The sequence below is a fragment of the Ruditapes philippinarum genome, unplaced genomic scaffold (genome assembly GCF_026571515.1).
Source record: "Ruditapes philippinarum isolate M1 unplaced genomic scaffold, ASM2657151v2 ctg528_1_1_1_1, whole genome shotgun sequence".
In the NCBI taxonomy this organism is placed as follows: Eukaryota; Metazoa; Mollusca; class Bivalvia; order Venerida; family Veneridae; genus Ruditapes; species Ruditapes philippinarum.
In genome coordinates, this window is record NW_026858278.1 from 78483 (window position 1) to 105242 (window position 26760).

Here is a 26760-nt window from a genome sequence, read left to right on the forward strand (position 1 = left end):
TTTTTCTGGAAACTTTTCATGGGGGTCATTGAGATCAACAAGTGAATTATTTCTAAAATTTACATAGTAATATACAACATAGATAACCAGAATTCACAACTTGCAAATAATATGACAACAAAAACAGCACAAAATGTCAATGAACATACGAAAAGGGCAAACTTATTATAATAATTCCAAAATTTTCACATCCGAATTCACTACAACTTGATCGCGGAAACTAATGATTTTCGGAAAAAGCAGTGTTTTTTTACTAACCTCTATAGCCGCAATATCTGGCCTTTTACTTTGTGCATATTGCATATAACTCGAAAACAGTTTGTCTGCATCTTTCCTTTGATTAGCCTGCATTTTAAGGCAGCGTCTAGCGAAATTTCGTTTTCGTGCAAAACCTTGATAAAGGCCGTGTGGTCAGTCCGGTAAGAAAAGCTAAACTCTGTCAATTTAATTACCGGTACGCCAAGAAGCTGATGTTTCTAATCTGATGCAAAATGTTCTGGTGCTAATCAAGGAAATGAATAATGAGAAGGAAAAACTGTGAAGAAAAGATATAGATATCTAAATCTAAAATAAAATAAGTTTATAAAATACCATATATTGGATTATATTTTTATTTACTTTTCTTTACGTTCTATAAAAGTCATATCTGCGGAGCACAGAATATACCAAATATGACTCGTTACTAAAACTTACTTTCATTTTTTTGTTGTATTTTTTATGTCACATAAGTCATAAAGTTTAAATAATAATACATGCAATAATATCGTTAAATGACGCCCGTAAATGAAAAAGATACAAGTTATATTCGTTGCATGTTCTAAAAGTCATATACTTGGCGAAAGAAGATATTGGGATATGGGAAGCTAAAAGGGAAACACAGTGAAGCCAACGTTTGTCCTTGAAGAGAATGGAAACTTGAAAAGTGCAGAATCTAAAAATGGCAAATACAGTGTAAAAAGGTCCCCAAATAGGTCCTTAGGAAAGGTATACTATGGATAACTTCAAAATCAATAGTCGAACGACAAAGTTAATATCTTAAGCAACTATTATACTCAGTTAGAAAGAGAACCAACTTTTAAAAAAGAAACGTGTTTCCTACTTCATGAAGAAGTTTGATCCACCTTACGTGGGCGTTGCATTTTATGAATACCAGGTAAATTATTCTATTGAATCTCAACCTCATGGTAATGCACGGCTGGAACAAACGTTCATACGAACAAGTCCAAAGACGATGGGCAAGCTAAAACAGCTGAATGAGAATGACAAACCAAAACAAGTTTTCGATCGTTTGAAGAAAGACGATTCAACGGATTGCGCTCGTGATTTTAAAGTTATGAAGAATGTAAAATGTCATAGTAAACAGAAAGACCGGCAAACCAGCAAATGCAATCAATCTGACAACATAGCTGATGAATTGCTAGATAATCACTGACGGGATAATAATATAGAATTCAACTTTTAATATACATTTAACTAATTCTATTTGCACAATAGTTGCGTTGGTGTGTCTTTGGTGAAAGTCTTGGGGGTAGTCTGGGGTGGGGTGTCTTAGGGGTAATTAGATCGACCCTCATGAGAGGACGTTTACCAGAAGATACATATTTCTCTCATGTGCAATTGATCTCGACACTCATGGTTGTTAATTTTTCGGTCTGAAGTTCAGCGACCCATGTAAATGCCCCCTTTACTCAATTTCTCTAGTGTTCGGAACAAAGCGGCGATATTTTCTGACCTTTGATGTTCCACAGACACCTTAATAAATAACATATTGTCATCATTTAGAGCGTTGCCACCACTGATTATTACACGCGTATGTTATAAGAGATCCGATCACTCTTAAGTGCTGGATTTGAGCTAACAAAAAAAATTTCACTGCACCATATTTAAACGTACAAGAAACATAAAAATCTGATAATAAAATACAATAGCGAATTTACTACCTAGAATGATGACAGATATTTCTTTGAAACAATGGATACTTCTATTTATGTGCAAGCGATCCGACACTCATGGTTTAAACCGAAGAAAAACACCCCATGTAAAAGGCCCAATTCTACACGGTTCCGAGCATTGCAAAATCTTTTACCTAGTCAATCTTGATACGCCCGCCATCTGTATTGACAGTTCTCGACTCTACATCCTAGGTTTTGCACACGACTGTTGTACAAACGATGGTGATTTATTCATCTTTCTACATGCAAAAGATCCAATCATTCAATACGACGGATTGAAATCCAATAGGTCGCCGCGCCACAAAACTGTACAAAACAATTTAAAATCCTGTAATACCATTTTCCGTTCTACTGTCACCTCTATGTAAACTTTGGAACCCGTAGATCCTACTTGTTCAATAACACCTAATTATAAGGATCAATCTTGTGACGACATTGTTCACCGTTTTCGCAAGATGGTGATGGAGTGCTTAATTTTTGAAATGTCTGAACGTTTCAGGTTTATGTTTATGCTCAAACTTAGGGCTTTATTTTTGATTGCTTTTTTTATTTAACGTTTATGTATCATTTAATTGGGGTGTACTGTATTAATTCATTAATGAACCAATACGCACATGTCAGCACTGCCTTTATATAAATAAGACTCAGATAAATCAGATTCTTTGCACAATTACTGGTTAGCCTTCCCTACGGCATTGACTTTACACAGTACTGCCCCAGTGTATTATTATGAAAATAATGGAATTTCCATGTGGTTACGATTCACCTTTATCTTTTTTCACAAAATCGCGCAGATCTAAACATTGAACAGATATTTGTTAAGGTGCCCATCTGCACAGATATAGTTGTACACAACTCATTTGCAGCCATTTTATACTTTGGTAAAACCTCGCTTGTGTAAAGTCTTGTGGTTTCGTTTCATCACTGAGTATACTACACTCAGAGGCACTTCGTTATATATGACCCGACACTAAATTTTTCTATAAAAATATGTTATTTGTGGAAGGATTTTGTTCAAATTTTAACCATACAAAATTGAACATATCATACTCACAACTTAAACTTTTATTTACCATTCATCGATACGAATGCGAAAATAGAAAAAAAAATAACAAAACAATTAAATAGGCTACTACAGAGACTGTTCATTCTGTTAAGATATTAGAAGCCATTCTGTGATTTTCATTTTGCCGTAGCATATTTATTTTGGTATTTTCTCTTTGTCAATATATTGTAAATAAAGTAGTGAGTATGCATGATTGTTTCATTTTGTATGGTCCAAAGTTGAACAAAATCTGTTCACAAATAAAAATTTATACCGGAAAATGTATGTGTCGGGTTATAAGTGTCTCTGAGTGTTCACTTATATAAACTTACTTTTTAGATACGAAAAAAGAATTAAAACGAACAACCTTTTCTTCTTGAAATGTATTAGAAAACTTATCAAAAAAATATTTACAACAAACACAGTAAAATTTATTTAACTATTGATTTTCCCTTAACCAGGCCTGCACTTAACATGTTCACAGTAGTCATACCACGTGGTATATTACGTCATTTTAACATGCGTCACATTTTTGACTAAGATACTTTTTTAATAATAAATGAATCGTTACGATTCTTTTGTAAAATGTACATTATTCCATAACATTTGGGAAACCTGTGCTTTTCGAATAACGAATAAAGCGGCTAAATATTTTTAAGCTTATAAAGGAAGCATCATTTTTATATATCCACAAATATAAAGGTAACCTAGTTCGAAACCTGAAATATTAAGTTTGAAATATGTTACATTCAATCAAAAACGGTAAATACATCTGAAATTATTAGAAATACAAAATATGCCCATTTAAGCATGTTTTATTTACATTTATTTACTTTATTCTTGCATCTCCAATAAAATAATCATTTAGTCAGGAGTATACTTAAACTTAAGTGCGAATATTATCAAAAACAAGATTTACAAGCTCACACGCACATCGATTCCATTCGTTTTCAAATAGTTAAGAAAGAACATTAGCCTTGCTTCATAAATGTAGAAAAGCTGCAAGAATTTCGGTTTAATGTTAATATGTATATCGCATTATTTTATATATTTTATGATATATTTTCCCAGCGCCGTATAACTTTTGTGCTGTTTCACTATCTGAAATTTAACATTTTTTTTTTTTTTTTTTTTTTTGGGGGGGGGGGGGGGGCTTAGCCAAACAACATTGTCATCCTCTAAGTATAATTACACTCTACATAGTCAGCTATCTTGTACTTAGCCTAACAACAATTTCATACTCCGCGTATAATAGGAATCAATATGGTCAATCTTTAAATTTTCCGATCCGTTAAATAAACAGAAATGCATTCCAATTCAAAGTTTAACATGGATAAACGTAAAATTAGTCACTATCGGTCTCCTCTGTTTCTGTTGAGCAGTATCCAGTGTATCTTACAATAGTACCGGCCAGCTCTTTCCGAAATCTTTTCTGTTTAAACTTTTCTCCATATCTTCGGCACATGGATTTCATAATTTGCGGCAATGCACACACAAAAAGAGCCGTCCCTACATGCATAACAACATGAAGTTCACGGAATCCATCAGTTTCCGCAAGGGTATTTATGGAAAGTCCTAAGATGGTTATAATCACGCCAACTTTCAATACTGACAAAAACACTTGCATCCTTCTTGGAGAATGGTTTTCAATGACGTGTTCAAAAAGTGATTCCTTGATTGCTTTGTAATCACCACTTTTTACAACAAGTTTCTCAGTGTCGTTAGCTCTCTGCAATGCTTCACATGTTATAACAGTATCCTTAAGAAGTCGTTGATACACGAAGGAAAATTCTTGAATGCTTTGCCAGATGTAGTAAATGACAGTGAATGTGAAAATGAGATAACCGTAAGATACTTTAGGGTAGACAACGATACCGGTAAATGTAAACACAACGACCCTGGTGATAAACAGACACGCATCAAAGAAAATTGTAGCAAACATAAAAAGAAAATACGTAACAGATATTATCAGAATAATGCTTAGTAAAAAGATCACTATCCTTGATGAAATTTTTCCATTACCCACAGTAGCCCAAAGCCTTCCACAGTATGCTTTAATGATAATAAGGGCAAATGAATTGATTGGGTAACCATATAAAGCAATGCAGAGGACGATTTCGATGATGCATACCATAGCAAAAACTGGAATCAATGGAAGGCAAACCTTTGAAGAAAACCACGTCTTCCAACGATCATATTGAACATTTAGTACATGTTTCCAAAACTTAATATTAATCAGCATAAAGAACTGAGCAAGGAGCACGCTATATATCTTGAAATACCCATGTCTTCGTCTTATGCTGAACGAACCATACATCTCAATCGATCGGAGTTGTAGACATAAAGGTGAATATGTCTCGTCACTGTAATTGTGTTGAAGACCCTTCAAGAGAAAATCCGATACGGAGTTTGGAATTACCAACAACACACATGTGATGAGAACATAAGCACCGACCGCCACAAAAGGTCCGCCTAAATAGGGCATGAAATTAATCTTACTTTCCTTATAACCGGCTAACATGGACCGGAATCCCATTGGTACCCCCTTCTGCACGCTTGTACTTACATATGAATTTAAGTAAAAGTAATCAAGCAAAACTTGCAACCCAATAAACCCTAAACTGAGACAAGGTAAAAAAATCCTCCAGAATCTTTTCAAAATTATTTGAAAAGAATTTGAGACCTTTGTATACATAATTGTGCCACATGTCTTCATTGGTAGACATAAAGTTTTTAGTAAAGTCACATGATGATTATCGTCCAATAGAACAAGCCGATCCATTGTAGAAATAGTATTTTCTCCGGTGAATTGTTCCACATTTTGTATTACTCCTTTTAGATGACCTCTGCCTTCGTCTGCTAATGCATGCAAAATGTATAGAATGAAAACAGGACAAAATCCAAATAAAATGATAGATACTAAAGTTGGAAGCACCCAGTTAACTGGATCGTATCTAAACTCTTCCTCTGTATAACTCACTATTCGCTTTTGCAAAGTCGTGTTATAATAGTAATGATTGCAACTGTACTTCACTGCTTCTATTGGGCAAATTATATGTTTGCAAAGCATATAAATGAAATGGGGCTCGATGTAAACTCGCGATTTGTAGCAGTAAAAGCTGGGTCCATATTTTTGAGAAAAGTCTAACATTTCGACTGTAAGTTTTGACAAGGCGTTGCTGATAGCATAGTCTGATTCTGTCTGACCAACTTGTAAATTTGAACAATTTCCGGAAACAGGTTCTAAAACCATTTTCATCGGATCACTAATGACGTAATTAGATAATAATCCCAGCGACCATATTCTGAATTCAATTGGCCAATTTAAAATTTCGAGTCCGCCTTCCTTCCCATAAAAGGTCCATACCCAAATATTTTCACCAACAATAAGTTTACTGCCTTTAATATTCGCCCCAGAGCTTTGTACAAGATCTAAAAATACGAAGTTTGCTTCCTGATAATAAACAAAATGTCTGAACTTGTTTATTGAGGATTTCTTCAACTTCAAAGTACATATTGTATCTTCTTTGTTCTTCCCGAGGACCACATCAAGCAGTGATTTGTTATTGCTATAAATCGAATCAATATCTTTCATAGAAGCATATGGACCCTTACTGTAATTTCTTGCTGGCGGATAAAACTTTATAGTTTTATTCCTGGATGTTTTGGTTGTTATGAAATTCATATGTATCTCTGAGCAAATGCATACGGATAGAATCACGGTTGATAACACGGCATTCATGATGAAAGTGGTCTGAAAAAATAAAATATGAATAAGAAACAAGTTAATACATAAATATATAAATGTGCAGCATATGTAAATAAATGTTCACAAAACATCTCGTTCATTTCTCGATGCTTGATATTGTAATAACAGCATTCCTTCTAAGTGTAAAAGTTCCATGTCACAACCCTTCCTTGAACTGGGGTCATTTCAACTAAAATTAGTGTACAACATCTAATAGAAACCTAAACTTAAATGCTAGGTCAAACACAGTATATTCTTAAATTTGACAGAGTTATCTTATTCTGTATGACGACCGTCTTTTAACACAGTAAAAATAAATAAGGTAACGGTAACCGAAAACCTAAAATTCAAAATGTAGAAAATGTTATCGACCCCGAGCGACAATAATCCATATCCTCTAATAAAAATAGTTAGATTTCTCATAAAAATGATCAATAACTCAGGTATAAGTAAAAAGGGTCTGGATGAAAAAGTTACTACAAAAAATGACTGAGCAATACGATCTGTGAACAGAAAATTTCATTTTAAAAATTACCGATGATAGCCAAAATTTTCAAATACTCATAAATGAAAAAAAAAGATTTCTAGTTGGCAAACAACATATTATAGGAAAATATCCCGATTGGGAGAAGGTAGGGTCTTCATTGTGTTTCCAGCAGTTTTTTGTTTGTTTGTTTGTTTGGTTTTTTTTGTTTTTTTTTTGTTTTTTTTTTGTTTCCTTTTAGGGATTTTAACACAATGTACAAAGTTTGCAATGATATAGGTTATTTTATCGCCCCGTCTGACTGAATAGGGAGAGCAAAGGGTTGGTTCAGTTATCGGAACAGCCGGAAAGGTGGATCAAACGCCGAGATATATTCAAAACAGTCTGTTGAAGTCAGCGTAAAAAACAAAAAACAAACAAACAAAAAAAAAAACAAAAAAAACAATAAATTAAAATAACATCTACAAATATCCAAAAATTCCCAAAAATTCTTAATCTTGGGTGACTATCCAAATGTGACCTCATTTCTGGTTTGACAGTAAATTTCATCCTTAAGCAACTTAAAAAAGTTATAACAAAACGAAACAAGTTCTACAAGTAATGACCACATTTCAAGTTTATAATTATATACTCTACTTTTTACGTTCAAGCTGTGTTTATTTCTCAACAAGCTATCTGTGACCATAATTCAAGTTGTTTGATTTATTATAGATATGAACATGATAGTGAAAATTGAACACAATATAATTAAATATCAATCATTTTCCAAATTTTATCAAAATGACTTTCTTTCTTTGGCTTTGTTTTAATTGATACTAACAATTCGTTTATGTATTTTATGATACATTAGATAATGTAATTTATCTGAACAGGCACCAATCAACGAAAAACAAGTTAAACACGCAAATCAGTCTGGTCCACTGATGACAATTAAAAGTGTCAATCGAGAAGGGATAATTGAAACAAAAGATCGATCATTTTTAATAAAACGCGACTATATATAGTCGATATTCATTGTGAAGAAGTATCTAATATACGTGTAGACAAATATGGTTTGCCAAAAAAGCTTACTTGTATCCTACATGTTTACCGGACAATCAGTTAAAGCTATTCTTGCTGAATAGTGCTTTTATTTTTACTTTGATTCAAAAAATCATCCGGTCTGAATCATACACACACTTTCTTTTTCAAAGTAAATAACTACAAAACCACTATCAGGTAAATATGGTTGATTCAGTTCTTTATTTACTATCATGCTCTTTTGTTTACTAGTTCTTTCATGACCTGGTCATGCGGGGGAATAATCTGTTCTGGGCATGTCCGAATAAAGCGGCCCTAAACGGGTTATTTAAGATAGGTTTTACTTTTAATTCTTCTCCACGTTATCTCAGGAGACAATCGTAACATATTATAATGATAAAAAGTAATTTTAAATTTAGTCCATAAAGTATCTCGTTGTTGTCTTTAACAAAGAAATGCACATTAAAAACATATAAGGAAACGGGTTACGCCTATGGGAGGACTCTAAAATTGTAAATAAAATAGATTTTATGGCTTTTGTAACATGCTACATGATGACCAAAAGAAAACTGTATGACAAAGAACAGAATTCCATTTATATATCAAAATGTTTTATATGTTTAAGATTCATTAAGAATCAATACGTTAATTGAGTTAATAGTGTTAATTTCAATTACACCCCATATATTGGCCTCTCCGTAACAAGCATGGCTGCAGTGTCTTGTTTTAGTGACATACAGTTGTTTTTCTTTTCAATATCTTAACCTTGCCTTTCGATAGTTGTAGTTTCCTTGCTGATTATTTACACAGACACTTGGGGTTTGGAGCTCAAAACGCCTTTAAAATCCAAATAAAGTGCATATTTGTCAATCCCAGCACGTGTACTGATCATATTTATCAAAAAATCTGAATATAAGCCGTTTTGAAAAAAAATCATATTTCAACATCTATAATAATACACAAGATAAAAATGTTCGCCGGAAAAAATCCGCACCCCTACCGTCATAATCACCATGTATTTTATTCCATTTCCAATATTTTCACATAATCCTTTGGTCCATCGACACAGAAGATATAATTCTTCACGATGATGGTCAACTTTAAACTTCAACGGTAATATTAACAACGCAACAGCCGAAATAAACATCAAAATTATCGCCGTTTTCCTCCAACTACAAAATCTTTCGATAAATTCAATGGACCAGACGGCTATGAACGAAGCTATCCGATTATGTGGTTCCCAAACTTAAAAGCGCAGCGCATTTTGTACACGGCAAAGCTGGGTCCGCATAATCGGATAGCTTCGTTCATAGCCGTCTGGTCCATTGAATTTATCGAAAGATTTTGTAGTTGGAGGAAAACGGCATTAATGTTGATGTTTATTTCGGCTGTTGCGTTGTTTATATTACCGTTGAAGTTTAAAATTGACCATCATCGTGAAGAATTAAATATTTTGTGTCGATGGACCAAAGGATTATGTGAAATTATTGGAAATGGAATAAAATACATGGTGATTATGACGGTAGGGGTGAGGATTTTTTCCGGCGAACATTTTTATCTTGTGTATTATTATAGATCTTGTGTATTATTATAGATGTTGAAATATGATTTTTTTTCAAAACGGCTTACATTAAGATTTTTTTGATATATATGATCAGTACATGTGCTGGGATTGACAAATATGCATTTTATTTGGATTTTAAAGGCGTTTTGAGCTCCAAACCCCAAGTGTCTGTGATTATTTAAAGATTAATTTCAATTCAGGACTTAAAAAATTGAAACGCAATGTCCGGTAAATTGTGCTGTCTATGCGATTTTTTTCTCTCTTATCATGCCTTACTTTAAAGTCACATTTCTACGGTCAAATATTTAATTTCATGTTTGTTAATTTAAAAGTATTGTTTACTTGTATTAAGAACCCAAAATTATTTTGGTAAAATTCCATTCTTTTTTATTGTTTTAAATAAAAGTTACTATATATATATGAACGAGTCTTATTTTACTATTAAAATATTGTGATGTTGAAGTTCACCACGATAATCATCAATTTTCTACAAAAGCATAATAAATGTTGGTATTTTTTCAATGTGTTGAAAAAAGTTCGGGTTTTTAAATCTGTTTGAAAAGAAAGATATTCAAAATTACCTTCTTATTTTTTCCGCCTAAAATTTCTAAATATATAAACGACACGTTGCCTCCCAAATGCTTAATAATTTTGGGTGTACTGAAATTACACATTCCGCATTAACGAGACCAAACCATGCATGTAAAATTAATGACAGACGTATGGCTTTTATCTAAACTAAACGTTTATCATTTCTTTGGAAAATACATTCATGACATTCAGGTTTCAAATTACTAAATATTCGAATGAAATAATTTAATTTCGATTGAATTATTAATTGATGTACTAAAACAATATATCCCGTCATCATAACAAAACCAAAATGCAATATCATTGGATGAAAATACACATGTCTGCTTATATTGGAAGTACATACGACAATGTTAAAATGTTTAAAAAAAAGGTACAAAAAACATTGATAGGATAATATGAAACGCTGACGTGAACGCAGTCATCACGTTATGCCTGCGCTGATGAGTTAAATAAATTAAAACTTACGAACAATATATCTATCGTCGGCTGAACCAGAAGGGAGCGGTGTAAGGGAGTCCCCTGGAAAATTACTACAATGTCAAACCCCATCTGGCATATGCACTTCCTCTGATCAAAAGTTTTTTTCAGAATCTATGCCTGATGAAAATTTGACTGCATCATGCAAAATATGATAGAATTTACAATTGTTATTGCCAAATAATGCTCTTCAAAAACTATTGATATTGGCCACTTTTGGTTAAGTGTTTATAAATGCATTTTGCTTATTTGTTTAAAGCAGTTACAATGTCACCATATAGGAGTGTTTAAACAAGTAATATACTTATAACAATCACTTTTGACTTTCCTTTTTACAGAAAGCTTCAGTTAGAACATGAAACCCCATGCTGCTTTTGGAAACTGACTATTGAACGCTCTTTTTTATCACACTTAAAAAAAAAATACAATTGTACATCAAAAAATTCAAGGGTTCGCTGTTGTTAAGTGTTTCTTTTTACAATCAAACGTAATGTACTTAAAACTGATACTTGAAAACAGTCTGGGGTCAATGGGAAGTAAATCAAATCGTGAATCAGTTTGTTAATATAAGAATCAAATAATTGTTATAATAACAATTGATTATAATAATTAATAATGAAATCTTTTTTTTCAAGAATGAGAATATGAAGATGTGTATAGAACATGACATTCTATAAGTTTAATGGAAAGAATATTTTCTTGTGGCATTTAATACTGATAATAATAATAGCAAAAAAAATCTGGAAAAAAGTGCGATCCCTCGGAAGCATTAATCACAACAAAATTACATGAAAATTACAGACTCGGTTTGATTGAGTATGTACATGAGGGATAATGAAAATGTGCAACATCCCTCACGCCCCCAGCACCGGTTTAAGCGCTACTCAATTTTCAACACTGAAAAGTGTTGGGACCAATCATCCCGAAGGACCAGAAAAATATAATAACACTGAAGGGAAGTACGGTGCATCTCTTTATAGTTGTCACACAGCACTTGAAACCTGCTGTTGTGAAGAAAAGGTTTGATCCTTCGGAAGCATTAATCACAACAAAATTACATGAAAATTGCAAACTCGGTTTGGTTGATAGATAATAGATAATAAGAGATAAAAACAACTTATTAAAAACATAAGCAGTACAAGAAATCATATGCCAGCATACACTTACACATTGATATCTTTTAATAAATACTCACATGTTATTAAAACCTTCAGTTTTAGTCACTATATTAAAGCCATTTATGATTTTGACAAAGAGGTTTTAAAGAAATCGTGTCCGGATATAGTGCATAAGTATATGATGAGCGACCTTTATAAGATTAAAGTTGGTCTGTTAATATTACTATCTACACGTAAACGCCCTCATTACATATTGTCATGACATTCCTAAAATAAACACTCTTTTCGGCGGGGTATTTTCCCGTTAAAATTGAGTCAATATAAAACTGCAGAAAACCAAACTTGAAAATCAATTTGAATGAAGTAAGTGTAAATGTACATCTCAAAGGCGTAACAAATTAAATCGATTAAAAAAATAAAAATAAAAATGCTTATTGTTGAGTACGCCTAGATCGATATAGCATTAGAATATATATATATATATATATATATATATATATATATATATATATATATATATATATATATATATATATATATATATATATATATATATATATATATATATATATATATATATATATATATATATATATATATATATGAAAGCAAGACCATGTTGCTTAGATTTCAACCGTATTTTTTATAACATGCCATAAATCATATATTAACATTTAAGTGCTTGACAGAGCTACATGTATTATAAAGCTCCGAAAAAATGAAACTGACAATTAAAACACTTACGTGTACAAACATGCCCAGGTAAATATAAATCCAGACCTCATGCCTTACTGATATGAATAATTTTTTCGAGTACCCTTAAACAAACGTCATACTTGTTATCGTCTGCATGAACGACAAACGTGAAATTATCTTCCTTGTTCGTTTTCGACATGAGGCGCTTTATTAAACACTTTTTACGCTGCAATGTTATGTAGGTGCAACAAGATAATACAATGACACAGACACCCCTTTCTTCCCTTTATTCATCACATGTAATAAAATAAAGTAATCACGATGAAAGTATCATAGAAAATAATTATTATGTTATTGTATATGTTCAAGAATAAGGGGAAAATGTGCACAGTTATCTTTTCAGAACAGTAGATTTACAAGAACTTTAACAGTCATGGTCATTTCTAATGCAATATGATAAAACATTATTGATTAACACACACCAAATATTAAATATTCAACCAGTTTCAAGGAGCGTCAAAAAACGGGGAATCAACGCGTTCACTCAAATATAAATATAAAAAAAAACCCTTATCAATGAAATTATTAACAACATGACCTTTTGGTATACACAAATGAAAAATTACCATTCTTTCATCAGTATCTGTTTTTGGAACAAAATTTAATTGAGAGATCTTTAAACCCGAAGAAAAGGGATTCTTGTTAACGGACCTAAAATGCAAGCAGCATCAATTACTTTTCCCAGATATATAGGATAGCCATTAGCTCCAAAATGATTCTTGTATGTTCAAGTATCATATGGATCATGATGAAAAACTTTATCTACGAAACCAATGGGAAAACCATATTTCAAAAGATCACAAACTATTAAATTCCTTCAATCCGAACACGACATACACCTCAAAAATTCGAAGATTTAGTTTCCTCACCTCTCAATGTTTGAACGTCTTCTTTTTTCTGTGCAATTTGAATTTGTCTCCTCAATAATTCTGCCTCGGACAACTATTCCATTTGCATTCTTTCCACCCGACGTAAACTTGTCAAAAGTTTCTCATCTCCAGGATATCTGGCTCATCCCAACCCCCTACTTTATTATTGTCAGAATTCTCTTCCTTGTCTTGAAGACATGCTTCAGACGTATGCACTTTGACAACGCCCAAGCTGAATCCACTTCTCCAACAATTTGAAGTCAGTTATGAGCTCTTGAGTCAAAAACGATTCCTCTCCCTCGTCTCCGACACTCCGATTTTTTTTATTTCTCTCCATACATAAGTTTTCAAGCGGAAACAGTTTTTACGTGCAGGAAAACTATGACCTTGACCTTTATGCACTGGTGCCCAAAAACAATACAGGATTTCTTCTTCATGAGGATGATCATCCAAAGTGACAACAACATGGACCAATTTGTTTTCTAGTTGTTGAGTTGAAAATGTTTTTAAAGTTCAAATCACATGGACATTGACTTTCAGCCATTTTTGCATCAAAATGCTAAAAGGAAAAAAGCCAAAAGTTCTAAATGTGACGGAAACAAACAAGGGATTGTATATGAATACTGTTATATGTTAACCAAAATTTTCACTTTCTACGTATTTGAACATTTGAGCAGTTATTAAATATTAACTGAGAAAATGTTTAGTTTTTTTCCATGTTCGAAATGTTTAAACGTAATGCGCTTGTGATAGTTTTATTGACACGCCAGACAAGCCCAAGGTTGTAGCAACGTAAAAAAATTTAACGAGCGGAATGCTTTCATTACTAGCAAGCTTCTCAAACAGGGCTGCCGCTCTCATAAATTACGGAAATATTTTACAAACATTTTACACTAGTAATATTGATTTAATTTAAAAATTGCGACAAGGGATTAGCCTGCCTTATTTTTATGGTAATGTGATTAACAGACTTTGTAAGACCTTGGGTCATGGTAATTTGTCTGCTGTCTTTACTAAAATTATTAAACGTTTTATTAAAAGAGGTTATGACCCTACTATTTTAGGACATACCACATACTTAGTACAGTTGCACACTACGCTTTCCTCGTTTGATTACATCTGACGACCAAGTTGGAGACTATGATTGACAGTTCTTATAGCCCTGCGAGACTAAATTGTCTAAATGTTCGATTTTATTGTTGCTCTGTCTTCCTTTAAGACATTGAGTACTTTTGTTAGGTCACTGGGTTTATTTTTATATGTTTCTACATGATTATTTCTGTGTTTTACTTATTTCACCTTTTGTAAATATAACAAGTGTTAGAATGTGGCGGGGATTAATTTTATTTGCATTATCTCCTTTAAAAGGAACATGGTGGAGCTAAGGGTGAGGTTTGGTGCACCATTAACCGGTTTAAATTCCCCCAGCAGTGCTAAGGCTGCTGACTGTACCAAAGCGGCGCCCCTCTGTCTTTCTCAAATGTATGTCTTAATTGTTGTTTTGTGTCCTTTCTTGTTATCTACGGTAAGTATTTTTCCTTTTGTCCATAATTTTATTTTATTTCTGCACCCCTTCCCACACCCTTAAGTGCTTGACCCTATGCCCCTTTGCTTTGTGGGCCAAACCATGAATCGTCTTCTTTAGTTTCCTTGTCGGTTATTATATATTATTTCCTTTGGTTTATTATTTAAGTGTTTATCCTGTCCGTGTTTTGCCATGTACCCTGTCCTGTTTTTGTATTCGGTCCACATAAAACTATAGTAAATTACAAATAACAAGAACCGGTTGAACCGGGTGATGCTCACCGAGAGGGTTTTGGACACAGGAAAGTATGAAAAAATGAACAATGGGGAAAAACTTTAAAATTAGGCAAGGCGGAGTTATGTTTTTGCACTGCACTTCTTTTCAATGAGATTTATCTATCTATAAAGTTTCCTGATGATATCTCTTATAGTTTCAGAGCTATGTCCCGGATAAAATTCAAAGTGTAAAAATAAACAAAGGGGAATGATTCAAAAATTAGGTAAAGGCAGAGTTACGGTTCTTGTGCACTGCACACCTTCTCAATGAGATCTATCTACCTACAAAGTTTCATGTTGATACCTCTTGTTGTTTCAAAGTTATTTCCCGGACAAGAAAAGCGGACGGACGGACGGACAAGGCGGCGACTATATGTTCCCCGAAATTTTCGGGGAACATAAAAATAATAATTTGATGAGGCAATATACATGCAACCTGGAATGCCTTAGTGAGGCATGCAGGTATACAAGAAATTACTTCTCTAATTGGATTTCGGAGTACCTAAATATTAGTTTTCAAATCGATGTAAATACAAAGAACAAAGAAACAAGAAAGCTTTATTTCAAACAAAATGAAAATAAAAGGATTCAAAAACTATACTCAAAATTAATTTTCAATGTCATTCATATCTAAACCTATACAATAATTAAGGAGTATGACGTTCTTTGTACAATGTACACGTATATAACATAAACAAAAGGATTAGGGAGATCCCTCGGAAGCAATAAAAGCAACATAATTATATGAAAACTGATGAGTTGCGTTGATTGAGTCTGTTCATGAGAGAAAAATGAAACATCTCTCAGGTACCCGAGCACCGGTTTAGGCGGTATTAAATCTTCAACAGTGTATATGATAAATCGTGTGTGATACTATTCTTTGTGATATTTTCTGCGATATTTTCCGTCATGTATTATCGTTGCCTCCCATGCCACCTACACTGAAGGAGCAGTGTGCATGTCATGATTTTTTTGATCTCATGTATGTGTTATGTTATGCTTCACTCCATGTGTTACATCACCATTTATGTACATTATGCCAAAATAACTCTTATCTTAACATCTGATGTGCTGGAATCAATGATCTCGCTGAACCATCAGGAAAAAAAACAGTGAAGAAAAAATATGCAACACCCTAGTCTTTTATTCTGTAAAAAAATACTGAGATTTAGTTACGAGCAATAAGTTCAACAATCAGACAATACTTTAAACAGGAAGTCTAAAATATGTTTATGATTCTGTAACTGAAAAAGCAGACTGATACATGCATAAATAGATGTGTGGGAACTAAATCTCATCTTACATACTATAGATTTTTATGACAATTATCATATTCATTAACAGAATTATCATATTCATTAACAGAGAATTTTTTACAAACACATTCGTTACTTTTTGACTTCATATATCCTGTAGCAAAAATGTAATTTTCTTAAAATTAACAAAGATTTTTATCGTGGTGCCATGACAAAAATGATATTTAAGCAAAAGCGACAATCTTATTGTTAACAACAAATGATACTTCTAACAGTTACATATTTTATGTATGTACAATATCATAAATAACGTTCATTACAAACACAATTTCTAACAGAATAAAATTAATTGACATTAAGCTAAGGCATCCCTCAATTAAAATGAGCTATAATAGATTCATGCCACAAATACTGTACTTATCATGAAATCGTTTTCAAGAGTTCTTTTTTTTTTATTATTTATTTTTTTATATAAATTTATAAATGCCAATAGTAATTATTATTTGATTTTTTGTACTTGTCAGTTATAAGAAAGAAATGACGAATGACATTGATAATTCACCCATCTATATAATAGCGTATATTAATATGTCAGCTTTTTCTTCTGTTGAAGGGTTTTAGAGCTTTAGCATTAGTATAAAACTATAGTCTATAGTATTAGAATAAAACTGGTGTAACTATATACAAAGTATTGTGTGAATAAAGTAAAACCTTTCACTAATCTAAATATTTTATAACCATTCACATGACTTAAATATGCCTTAACCAAACCCAAAATCAGTATCAATTAACTTAAAACGATGAATCACTAAAATGTCAAAAACATCAATCAGTGATCATACATTTTAATCCCTGTGCTCTTTGGATAAATGCAAACAAAACACATCATTTCTATACGTATAAATCCAACAGAAAATTAGTGTTGATGCTTTCAAAAATTTACTTTTAATTCATACAGTTGTTGAATTGTTCAAATTCATTAAGAAATGAATGTGTACGAGTATTTGTATTGCATCGTATAAACTACAGTTATGACATTCGCTTCAGGACAGAATTGCATTTACATTGGCAAGCAAAGCTTCCAGGCCGCCTTTGGGTGTATTTGTCGCAGTACATTCAATGTATTTTTCAATAAGATGAATAATTTCAAAATATTGATATCAATGTAAAAGATAGCAATTTCTTTCCTTGTGACATAGTGGTATAACTAGAAATACTGTTTCCAACGTTTATTCCCTTGTATTACAGATATAACTTGTCTCCATTTGAATGTATGCCAATAATAGGTACATTATCTTTGATTGCTTTTAAATTGTTCTACCAATTACTAATTTTAACCAAATCGGAAAACAGGAAGTGGATGAGCGACAGACCTGAAATCGAATCCTACAATATGGGACTACTAGTTAATGCTGTATGCCAAATATCAAGATCAAAGACCACATGTCAATGTTGTATACCAAATATCAAAAGGTTGTGATAAGTATATATATATATAACGTAGTTGCTGAGAAAAATGGTTATGAAAATTTCCTACTATTCACCATTAATGTTGAAAATTTTAACATAGTCGGTAAACTGGAAGTGGATTAGCGACAGACCTGAAATCAATTCCTACGGTATGGGACCATGTGTTGATACTGTATACCAAATATCAAGAAAACTGTTATAAATAGTTGCTGAGAAAACTGTTACAAAAATATTTTCCCCGCCAGCCAATCCGCCCGCCCGCCGCCCAACATTCACCATTTTATAACCCGAGTTTGCACCTTTGCAACCCGGCCAAAAATGAATCTCTAAAGAAAGCCCAAAGTGGCAAAATTGAAAATGTTGCAGGCTCGGTTTGATTGAGCCTGTCCATGGACGGTACTGTCACGTGCAAACTACCGTCCACGCCCCCTAGCACCGGCTTAAGCAGAATTCAACATCCAAAAATGAAATGGTAAAATTTTGAAACACCCGCAAATGTATTCACACACTTTTCTTGAAAAAAACCCCAAATATTTTCGATTCTTATGCTCTTTGAAGAAAATAATATTGCTCAATATCTAAAACAATCGAGAACATAAATCAGTTCCTGTCGCTCTCCTGTATTCCAAGAATAAGTACATTATCTTTGATTGCTTTAAGAATTTTTTACTAATTACTAAGTTTAACAAAATTCTGTTAACGTTAACAAGGTACATAAAACAAAAATAAATATTGTCCTTAAGATATACGATAATGCTTTTAATTTGAAAAAAACAACACACAAAACAATATCACAATATCTCATCAAGAACATAAATCATTCAATGTCACTCTCCTCGGATTCTACGGAACAATATCCAATGTATCTTATTATAGTATCTGCCAGTTCTTTCCTAAACCTTTTCTGTTTAAACTTTTCTCCATAACTTCGGCACATGGATTTCATAATTTGCGGTAATGCACATACAAAAAGAGCTGTTCCAACATGCATTATCACATGAAGTTCACGGAATCCATCAGTTTCTGCAAGGGTATTTATGGATAGCCCCAGGATGGTTATAATGACGCCAACTTTCAATACTGACAAAAACACTTGCATCCTTCTTGGAGAATGGTTTTCAATGACGTGTTCAAAAAGTGATTCCTTGATTGCTTTGTAATCACCACTTTTAACAACAAGTTTCTCAGTGTCGTTAGCTCTCTGCAATGCTTCACATGTTATAACAGTATCCTTAAGAAGTCGTTGATACACGAAGGAAAATTCTTGAATGCTTTGCCAAATGTAGTAAATGACAGTGAATGTGAAAATGAGATAACCGTAAGATACTTTAGGGTAGACAACGATACCGGTAAATGTAAACACAACGACCCTGGTGATAAAAAGACAAGCATCAAAGAAAATTGTAGCAAACATAAAAAGAAAATATACCACTGATGTTATCAGTAAAATACTAAGCAATAAGATTACTATTCTTAAAGGGAATTTTCGGTTACCTACATGAGCCCAGAGTTTTCCACAGTATGCTTTGATGATAATCAGAGCAAATGAATTGATTGGGTAACCATATAAAGCAATGCAGAGGACGATTTCGATGATACAGACAAGAGCAAAAGCCGGAATTAATGGAAGGCAAAATTTTGAACAGCAACATGTCTTCCAACGGTCATATTGAACATTCAGTACATGTTTCCAAAATTTGATATTGATTAGCATAAAGAACTGAGCCAGAAGCACGCTGTAAATCTTGCAATATCCATGTCTTCGCCTAATGTTGAACGAACCATACACTTCAATCGATCGAAGTTGTAAGTGTAAGGGAGAATATGTCTCGTCACTGTAATTGTTTTGGAGACCTTTCATGAGTAGGTCCGATACAGAATTTGGAATGACCAATAACACACACGTGATGAAAATATAAACACCGACTGCCACAAAAGGTCCACCTAAGAAGGGCATAAAGTTAAGCTTACTTTCTTTATAACCGGCTAAAATGGACCGGAATCCCAATGGTACTCCCTTCTTAATACTGGTGCTGACAAATGTATTAAGGTAAAAGTAATCCAGAAAAACTTGTAACCCAATAAAAACCAAACTAAGACATGGTAAAAAGATCCTCCAAAATTTCTTCAAAATTATTTGACAAGGTTTAGTGACCTTTGCATACACACTTGTACCACATGTTTTCATTGGTAGACATAACGTTTTAAGTAAAGTCACGTGATGATGATCGTCCAATAGAACGAGTCGTTCCAGTGAAGAAGTAGTATTATCTCCAGCGCAATGTTCCATATTTTGTAAAATTCCCTTCAGATGACCTCTACCTTCATCTGCAAATTCATGCAAAACGTATAGAATGAGAACAGGACAAAATCCAAATAATATGATAGATACTACAGTTGGGAGCATCCAATTTATTGGATCGTACCTAAACTCTTCCTTCCTACAATTCACGTGTCGCATTTGCAATGTCGTATTATACAAGTAAGAACAACAACTGTACTTCAGTGCTTCAATTGGGCAAACAATATGTTTGCAAAGCATATAAATGAAATGAGGCTCAATGAAAACTCGCGATTTGTAGCAGTAAAAACTGGGACCATACTTTTGCGAAAAATTTAACATTTCTTCTGTAAGATCAGACAACGCTTTGCTAATAGCTCTGTCCGAATCTATCTGACCAACTTGTAAATTTGAGCAGTTCCCTGAATCACGTTCTAAAACCATTTTCATCGGGTTACTGATGACGTAGCTAGATAATAACCCCAGCGACCATATTCTGAATTCTATTGGCCAATTCAAAATTTCCTTTCCGCCTTCCTTCCCATAGAAGGTCCATACCCAAATATTTTCACCAACAATAAGTTTGCTGTCTTTAATATTCACGCCAGAGCTTTGTTCAAGTTTTAAAAATACGAAACTTGCTTCCTTATAATAAACAATATGTCTGAACTTGTTTATTGAGGATTTCTTCAATTTCAATTTACAGTTTGTTTCTTCTCCTAAATTATTGTTCTTACCGAGGCCTACCTCAAGCGATGGTTTGTTCGTGCCATTCATCGAGTCAATATATTTTACGTCTTCAGATGCATCCTCACTGAAATTCTTTGCTAGCAATCGAAACTTTGATGTTTTATTCCTTGATGTTTCGATTGACTTGGTATTCACGCGTACTAGTATCTCTACACATATGAATAAAAAAAGAATCGTGGCTGATAATGTGGCATTCATGGTCAAAATCTGAAAAATTTATAAAAGACGAAATAAAAAAAAGGTTAGTACATGAATATATATGGGTTATATAAAGCTGAGAACAAAACAACTCGTTCAGTATTTGAGGTGTTTAATATTGTAATAATAGCATTCTTTCTAGGATGTGACAGGGTTATATAATCATGCCTAAAGTTTGTATAGGAATCATAGACTAAATCTAAATCTTTTGGTGGAAAAATGACGTTCACAAAATACAGTCATATTCAGCAGGGTAGTCAGAAGGTAGCGAACTTAAAACAAGAGAGGGCGCAAGTGCGGAGAAGAGTCGTGTTCTGTCATTACAAATAGTGCTGGTGGTCACACGGAGTTTTTTGGAGTACAAGAAAAAAACCAGGTTGTACGAAAACTTCAATCAAACCGAAAATAGAATAGAAAATGCACTATTCTGTAATATTCATGTATTATTACATTTCATTTGAGGTTATGGACATTTATAAGAATTGTAGGTTATAAAGCAACATCAAAATAGGTTCAGTGAAAGGATGCTGTTGGTAAGCATATATGTCGCTTATGTTACATGGACGTAAATACTGACACATGGGCTTATTAAAACAGCTTAAGTTGTTCAATTATTTTTATATGCCCGAAAGGGCATATTATGTTATACCCCCTAGCGTCCGTCTGTCTGTCCGTCTGTTAGCAATTTGGTTTCCGGAGCATAACTTGAGTTCTATTTGGCCCACGATGTTCAAACTTCATAGGATGATTGTCCATATTGGGTAGAAGACCCCTATTGATTTAAGGGGTCAAAAGGTCAAAGGTCAAGGTCACTATTACCTTAAAACTGAAAACAGTTTCCGGAGCATAACTTAAGTTCCATTTGACCTACAATGTTTAAACTTCATAGTATGATTGTCCATATTGGGTAGAAGACCCCTATTGATTTTTGGGTCACAAGGTCAAAGGTCAAGGTCACATTTACCTTGATACTGAAAACAGTTTCTAGAGCATAACTTAAGTTCCATTTGGCCTACAATGTTCAAACTTCATAGGATGATTGTCCATATTGGGTAGAAGACCCCTATTGATTTTGGGTCACAAGTCAAAGGTCAAGGTCACTATTACCTTAATACTGAAAACAGTTTCCGAAGCATAACTTAAGTTACATTTGGCCCACATTATTTAAACTTCATAGGATGATTGTCCATATTGGGTAAAAGACCCCTATTGATTTTTGGGTCACTAGGTCAAAGGTCAAGGTCACAATTACCTATAAACCAAAACAGTTTCTAGAGCATAACGTAAGTTCCATTTGGCCCACTATATTCAAACTTCATAGGATGATTGTCCATATTGGGTAGAAGACCCCCTATTGATTTTGGGGTCACAAGGTCAAAGTCACTATTACCTTAATACTGAAAAAAGTCACTTTTACCTTAATACTGAAAACAGTTTCTAGAGCATAACTTAAGTTTCATTTGGCCCACAATATTCAAACTTCATAGTATGATTGTGCATATTGGATAGAAGACCCCTATTGATTTTTGGGTCACAAGGTCAAAAGTCAAGGTCACTATTACCTTAAAATTGAAAACAGTTTCCGGAACATAACTAAAGTTCCATTTGGCCCACAATATTCAAACTTCTTAGGATGATTGTCCATATAAGGTAGAAGACCCCTATTGATTTTGGGGTCACAAGGTCAAAGGTTAAGGTCATTATTAATAACTTAAGTATTAATCAACCTACAGCTGTAAAATTTTATAGGATGAACAGCTAATTCCCATGTCTTACAAATGCTTCATCCTTACTAAAAAAAAAACACTTTCGGGCATATAATGTTCCGCCTAGCGGTGCTCTTGTTTTATCTTAAACTACAGCTTGGTGGCTAAAATATAAATTCAAACATAATGAAATTATACAATGCAGGTGAAACTTTAAGTGCAGAACGCAAGATTTACCAGAATTATACTATTTCGATCACCAAAATTCTTTCCCGTTATTATTGAGGTTACAGAAATATATGCGTATTTTGACAAGTTAGGTCATTCCAGTCAATAGAAAAACTAAAACAATAGAAAAATAAATGAAATCACTTAGTTTCGCATTTAACTATAACTACCGTAATCCGAGAAACTTTCGCGGATACAATATTAAAGCGTTTTTAGGAAGGATTGCGTTTTAGCGGCGTTCGCCCACTTTGGTAAGAAAAAAAAACATATCGTCACCTTAGTGTTGCAACGGGTTTAATCTTATTAAACTATATGAGGAGGTAACCCGTGCTTGCTATAAGGTGACGAAATATTGCTAGTATCACAATAACGTTTCTGGACTACGGCATACCAACTTGACAAAATCTTTAAGTACACATCATTACAAAGTTTTCACCATTATAATACAACTGTTATTTAAAATACATCCATGTAAACAATTATGTATATTATATTTATAACTTAAATCGGCCATTCTGATGTAATTGTCTTATACCCGAAAAAGAAAGTTCATTCTTTAAACATCAAATAACGTTATTTTTATTTAAAATCGTGGCGTTAAGTTGAATAATATGTATCTTACTATGACTATCTGAAATCTTGTTTGTAGTTTGATTTATAAAAGTGAATTGTAACAGTTATATATAAAAACAAATGTTTATCAACATAGATATGATTTCATAATGTTCTTTATAGAAAAAAATTACACCTTCCTTTTTAACGAGTAAAATTACAGTCATTCAAAGTAGGCAAGCTATATATAACGTGCATTTCTCGAATATGTTTTTATTTAACCTGTAAATAATTACAAAAGTGATATTTTCAAATACCAAGACCGTTTTTCAAAGGGCAATTTCAACCTTTCAACTATATGTGTAAGTTATGCTTGTTAACCTAATTGATTAAAGATAACTATAATATTTTATCAACAAAAATTTGATGTGTGCTGCTTAAAATTATTTCAATAATATATGCAGTATAAAAGGATATTAAAATGTAATATCAATTTTGGTTTAAAAGTCTAGGAAGTTATATTTCCTTTATGCGCGGAGATGTTTACACTAGTATGCTTATCGATATTGCTATTGACTTTTCTTTGTTGCTGCTAAATTTAAAATGCGAAATCTATTGCTATCAAATGTATATATACAGTCAAACCTGTTGAAAAGGCAACCCAAAGAAAAGACCAAGCATGGTCTTAATAAACAAGTGGTCTTCATTTGTGAGTTATTTTGTTCTATTTTATCAATGAAGTGTTGTCAATGAAAGGCTTTTTATCAGGATGGACTTCATTCAGAGGCTATCTTTAACACAGGTTTTACTGTAGTTTGCAAAAACTTCACCGACGAGTTCACTGTGTGTGCAAGACTTGAAAATGTTTTTGGATCAAAATTAAAGTGACAACAAAGACAAAGGGCAAGTAAATATGGGCTTGAAATTCATAGATCCATATTGATAGGTTTAAAACTGATTGCCAGTACAGAAAAAAAAGTAAAACCATTTACTCTGTGTAATGTCTTTGACTCCAATCAATTATACTATTCGATTATATAGTACATGAATGGCTGTGTCCTGAGGAACAAACTACCGTACGACACTAAGTTGTAGGATTTAGATTGTCATTCAAAAGATATTTTCTTAATATGTAAGATATCCTCTTACGTTTAATTGTATTTTTTAAATACAATTCTATATACATTGTATAGTTTTGTCTTTCTTAATTTTGGATAGTGATTGCATGAATCTATATCAATAATATCAGCACTAACGGACCATAGTGTAAATATCTAAAGCCCAAACACAAGTAAATAAATAATCGGAAAATCAAACATTATAGAAAACAATATTGGTGAGTTTAATAGTTTAGATGATACAGATGTTGTCTTTATTCGTGCATGCGTGTGTGCCTGCGTGCACGTGACTGTGTACACGTGCCTGTGTGATATTTTTTATGGATGTGGTTGGTTGCCTTTTACCGGGTATTTTGCTTTTTATTAGATTACATTTAATGAAAATTGAATATACATGGTCTCTATATTAACATCTATCTACAGATATGAATGAAAAGTAAAAAAAGGAAAATGATATAAAGAAAACTTACGGTTACGGTTCAAAAAGAAAAAGCTCAGATACATATATATATCCAGTTAAAAACTGATATGAGTTAAACATTTGTGTAGGTTGAAAAAAAACACTTTATATTTGTAATCTGTCTGCATTAACAATAGTAAAATTATCTTCCTTGTAACCAGTTTTCGACAAAAAAAACGTTTTTTAAGGCCCCAAAATCTGTGTTAAATCCCCCATAGTACCTTTAATAATTTTCTTTAAATTAAAGCCATTTTTTAATTTTTCTTTAAAGCATATGGGGGAGAATCGGGAAACCCAAAAAAATTTTTGCAGAAGAGTAAAGGGGCCCTTGTACGGCCCAAAAAAAACCTTTTCTAAAGTACAATTACTTTAAAAAAAGATTTACAGGGGCCCCATGAAAAGGGAGTATTGAATTTTTACAGAATGTTCCTAAACATTTAAAGTTTAAAACTACGAAGGTGTGGGAAACCTTCCAATCGTTTTGAAGCTTTCCCCAAAAATATAAATTAAATTTAAAGGGAAATTTGTCAGTTCCCGGGTGTGGAGATGCAATCTTTTTATGCCCTGCTTCTCAAAACCGCGAACGCATTTTTTCTTAAACTTGATAGGAGTAATCGTGAGATCTACTCGCGCAGTTGGTAAGGAATTTGACCATGAGCTATAAATTTAGTGACCTTGGACTTCAATGTCAAATCATTGAGTTTGCTAAAATTGGCCAAAACTTCATTCATTATTTGGACACATATATTTGGAGAATACCTTAAAGGTTGGTTGACGTTACTTGACCTATATGTGACAGTGTCCTTTTGGGTTAAATCATTGAATTGGCGCACAACATAGTATCTCGTGGCCACGACTTAACTATCTCGTGGCCATGACTTAGTAACTCGTGGCCATGACTTAGTAACTCGTAGCAACGACATAGTATCTCGTGGCCACGACATAGTATCTCGTTCCCACGACTTAATTATTATGGCCACGACTTAGAAACTCATGGCCACGACTTAGTAACTCGTGGCCACAACATAGTATCTCGTGCGCATGAGATAAATAAAAAAAAACACATGTCACCTTTGTGCCACCGTATTTAAATCAGCAATTTGTTTGTTTTTTTGTTGTTGTTTTTGTTGTTGTACAAACAATGGTCCAAACGTGTGGAGATGGTTATGAAATGATTCATCCATCTTCTACGCATTAAATGTTTTTAATATTTTTTTAATTAAGATACAAAATTGTGACTCATCCATTAAAACTATAAAAAAGAATCAATTTTGATACCATGTATATATCAGGAATAATATAACAGATATTCAT

The 26760-nt window shown here is 33.0% G+C and overlaps 3 protein-coding genes across 5 annotated transcripts in view; all 3 read right to left on the reverse strand.

Annotated features, from left to right (window-relative positions):
- Nucleotides 1–2956, reverse strand: part of LOC132752664 (zinc finger MYND domain-containing protein 15-like) — a 37554-nt gene extending 34598 nt beyond the window's left edge. Inside the window, exon 1 of the mRNA XM_060743019.1 lies at nt 259–2956. Within this exon, the coding sequence (XP_060599002.1) occupies nt 259–351 (93 nt within the window). The 5' untranslated portion in view covers nt 352–2956. The remainder of the gene's footprint in view (nt 1–258) is intronic.
- A 1188-nt stretch (nt 2957–4144) lies between these two features.
- Nucleotides 4145–12909, reverse strand: LOC132752661 (uncharacterized). Of its 3 annotated transcripts, none has more exons than XM_060743016.1 (2): nt 12747–12909; nt 4145–6751 (listed from the first exon to the last, which is right to left on the reverse strand). In XM_060743016.1, exons 1-2 carry the CDS (start codon nt 12756–12758, stop codon nt 4343–4345), a joined length of 2421 nt encoding a protein of 806 aa, XP_060598999.1. In that variant the 5' UTR covers nt 12759–12909; the 3' UTR covers nt 4145–4342. The 3 variants fall into 3 exon arrangements, with proteins under 3 accessions (XP_060598999.1, XP_060599000.1, XP_060598998.1); XM_060743017.1 differs by lacking the exon at nt 12747–12909 and adding an exon at nt 12080–12225; XM_060743015.1 differs by lacking the exon at nt 12747–12909 and adding an exon at nt 9250–9434.
- Nucleotides 12910–18959: 6050 nt separating this feature from the next.
- On the reverse strand, nt 18960–25589 carry LOC132752665 (uncharacterized). The gene is made up of 2 exons (XM_060743020.1): nt 25457–25589; nt 18960–21391 (listed from the first exon to the last, which is right to left on the reverse strand). The coding sequence occupies exon 2, from the start codon at nt 21380–21382 to the stop codon at nt 18971–18973; it is 2412 nt and encodes an 803-aa protein (XP_060599003.1). The 5' UTR covers nt 21383–21391; nt 25457–25589; the 3' UTR covers nt 18960–18970.
- Between the last annotated feature and the right edge of the window lie 1171 nt (nt 25590–26760).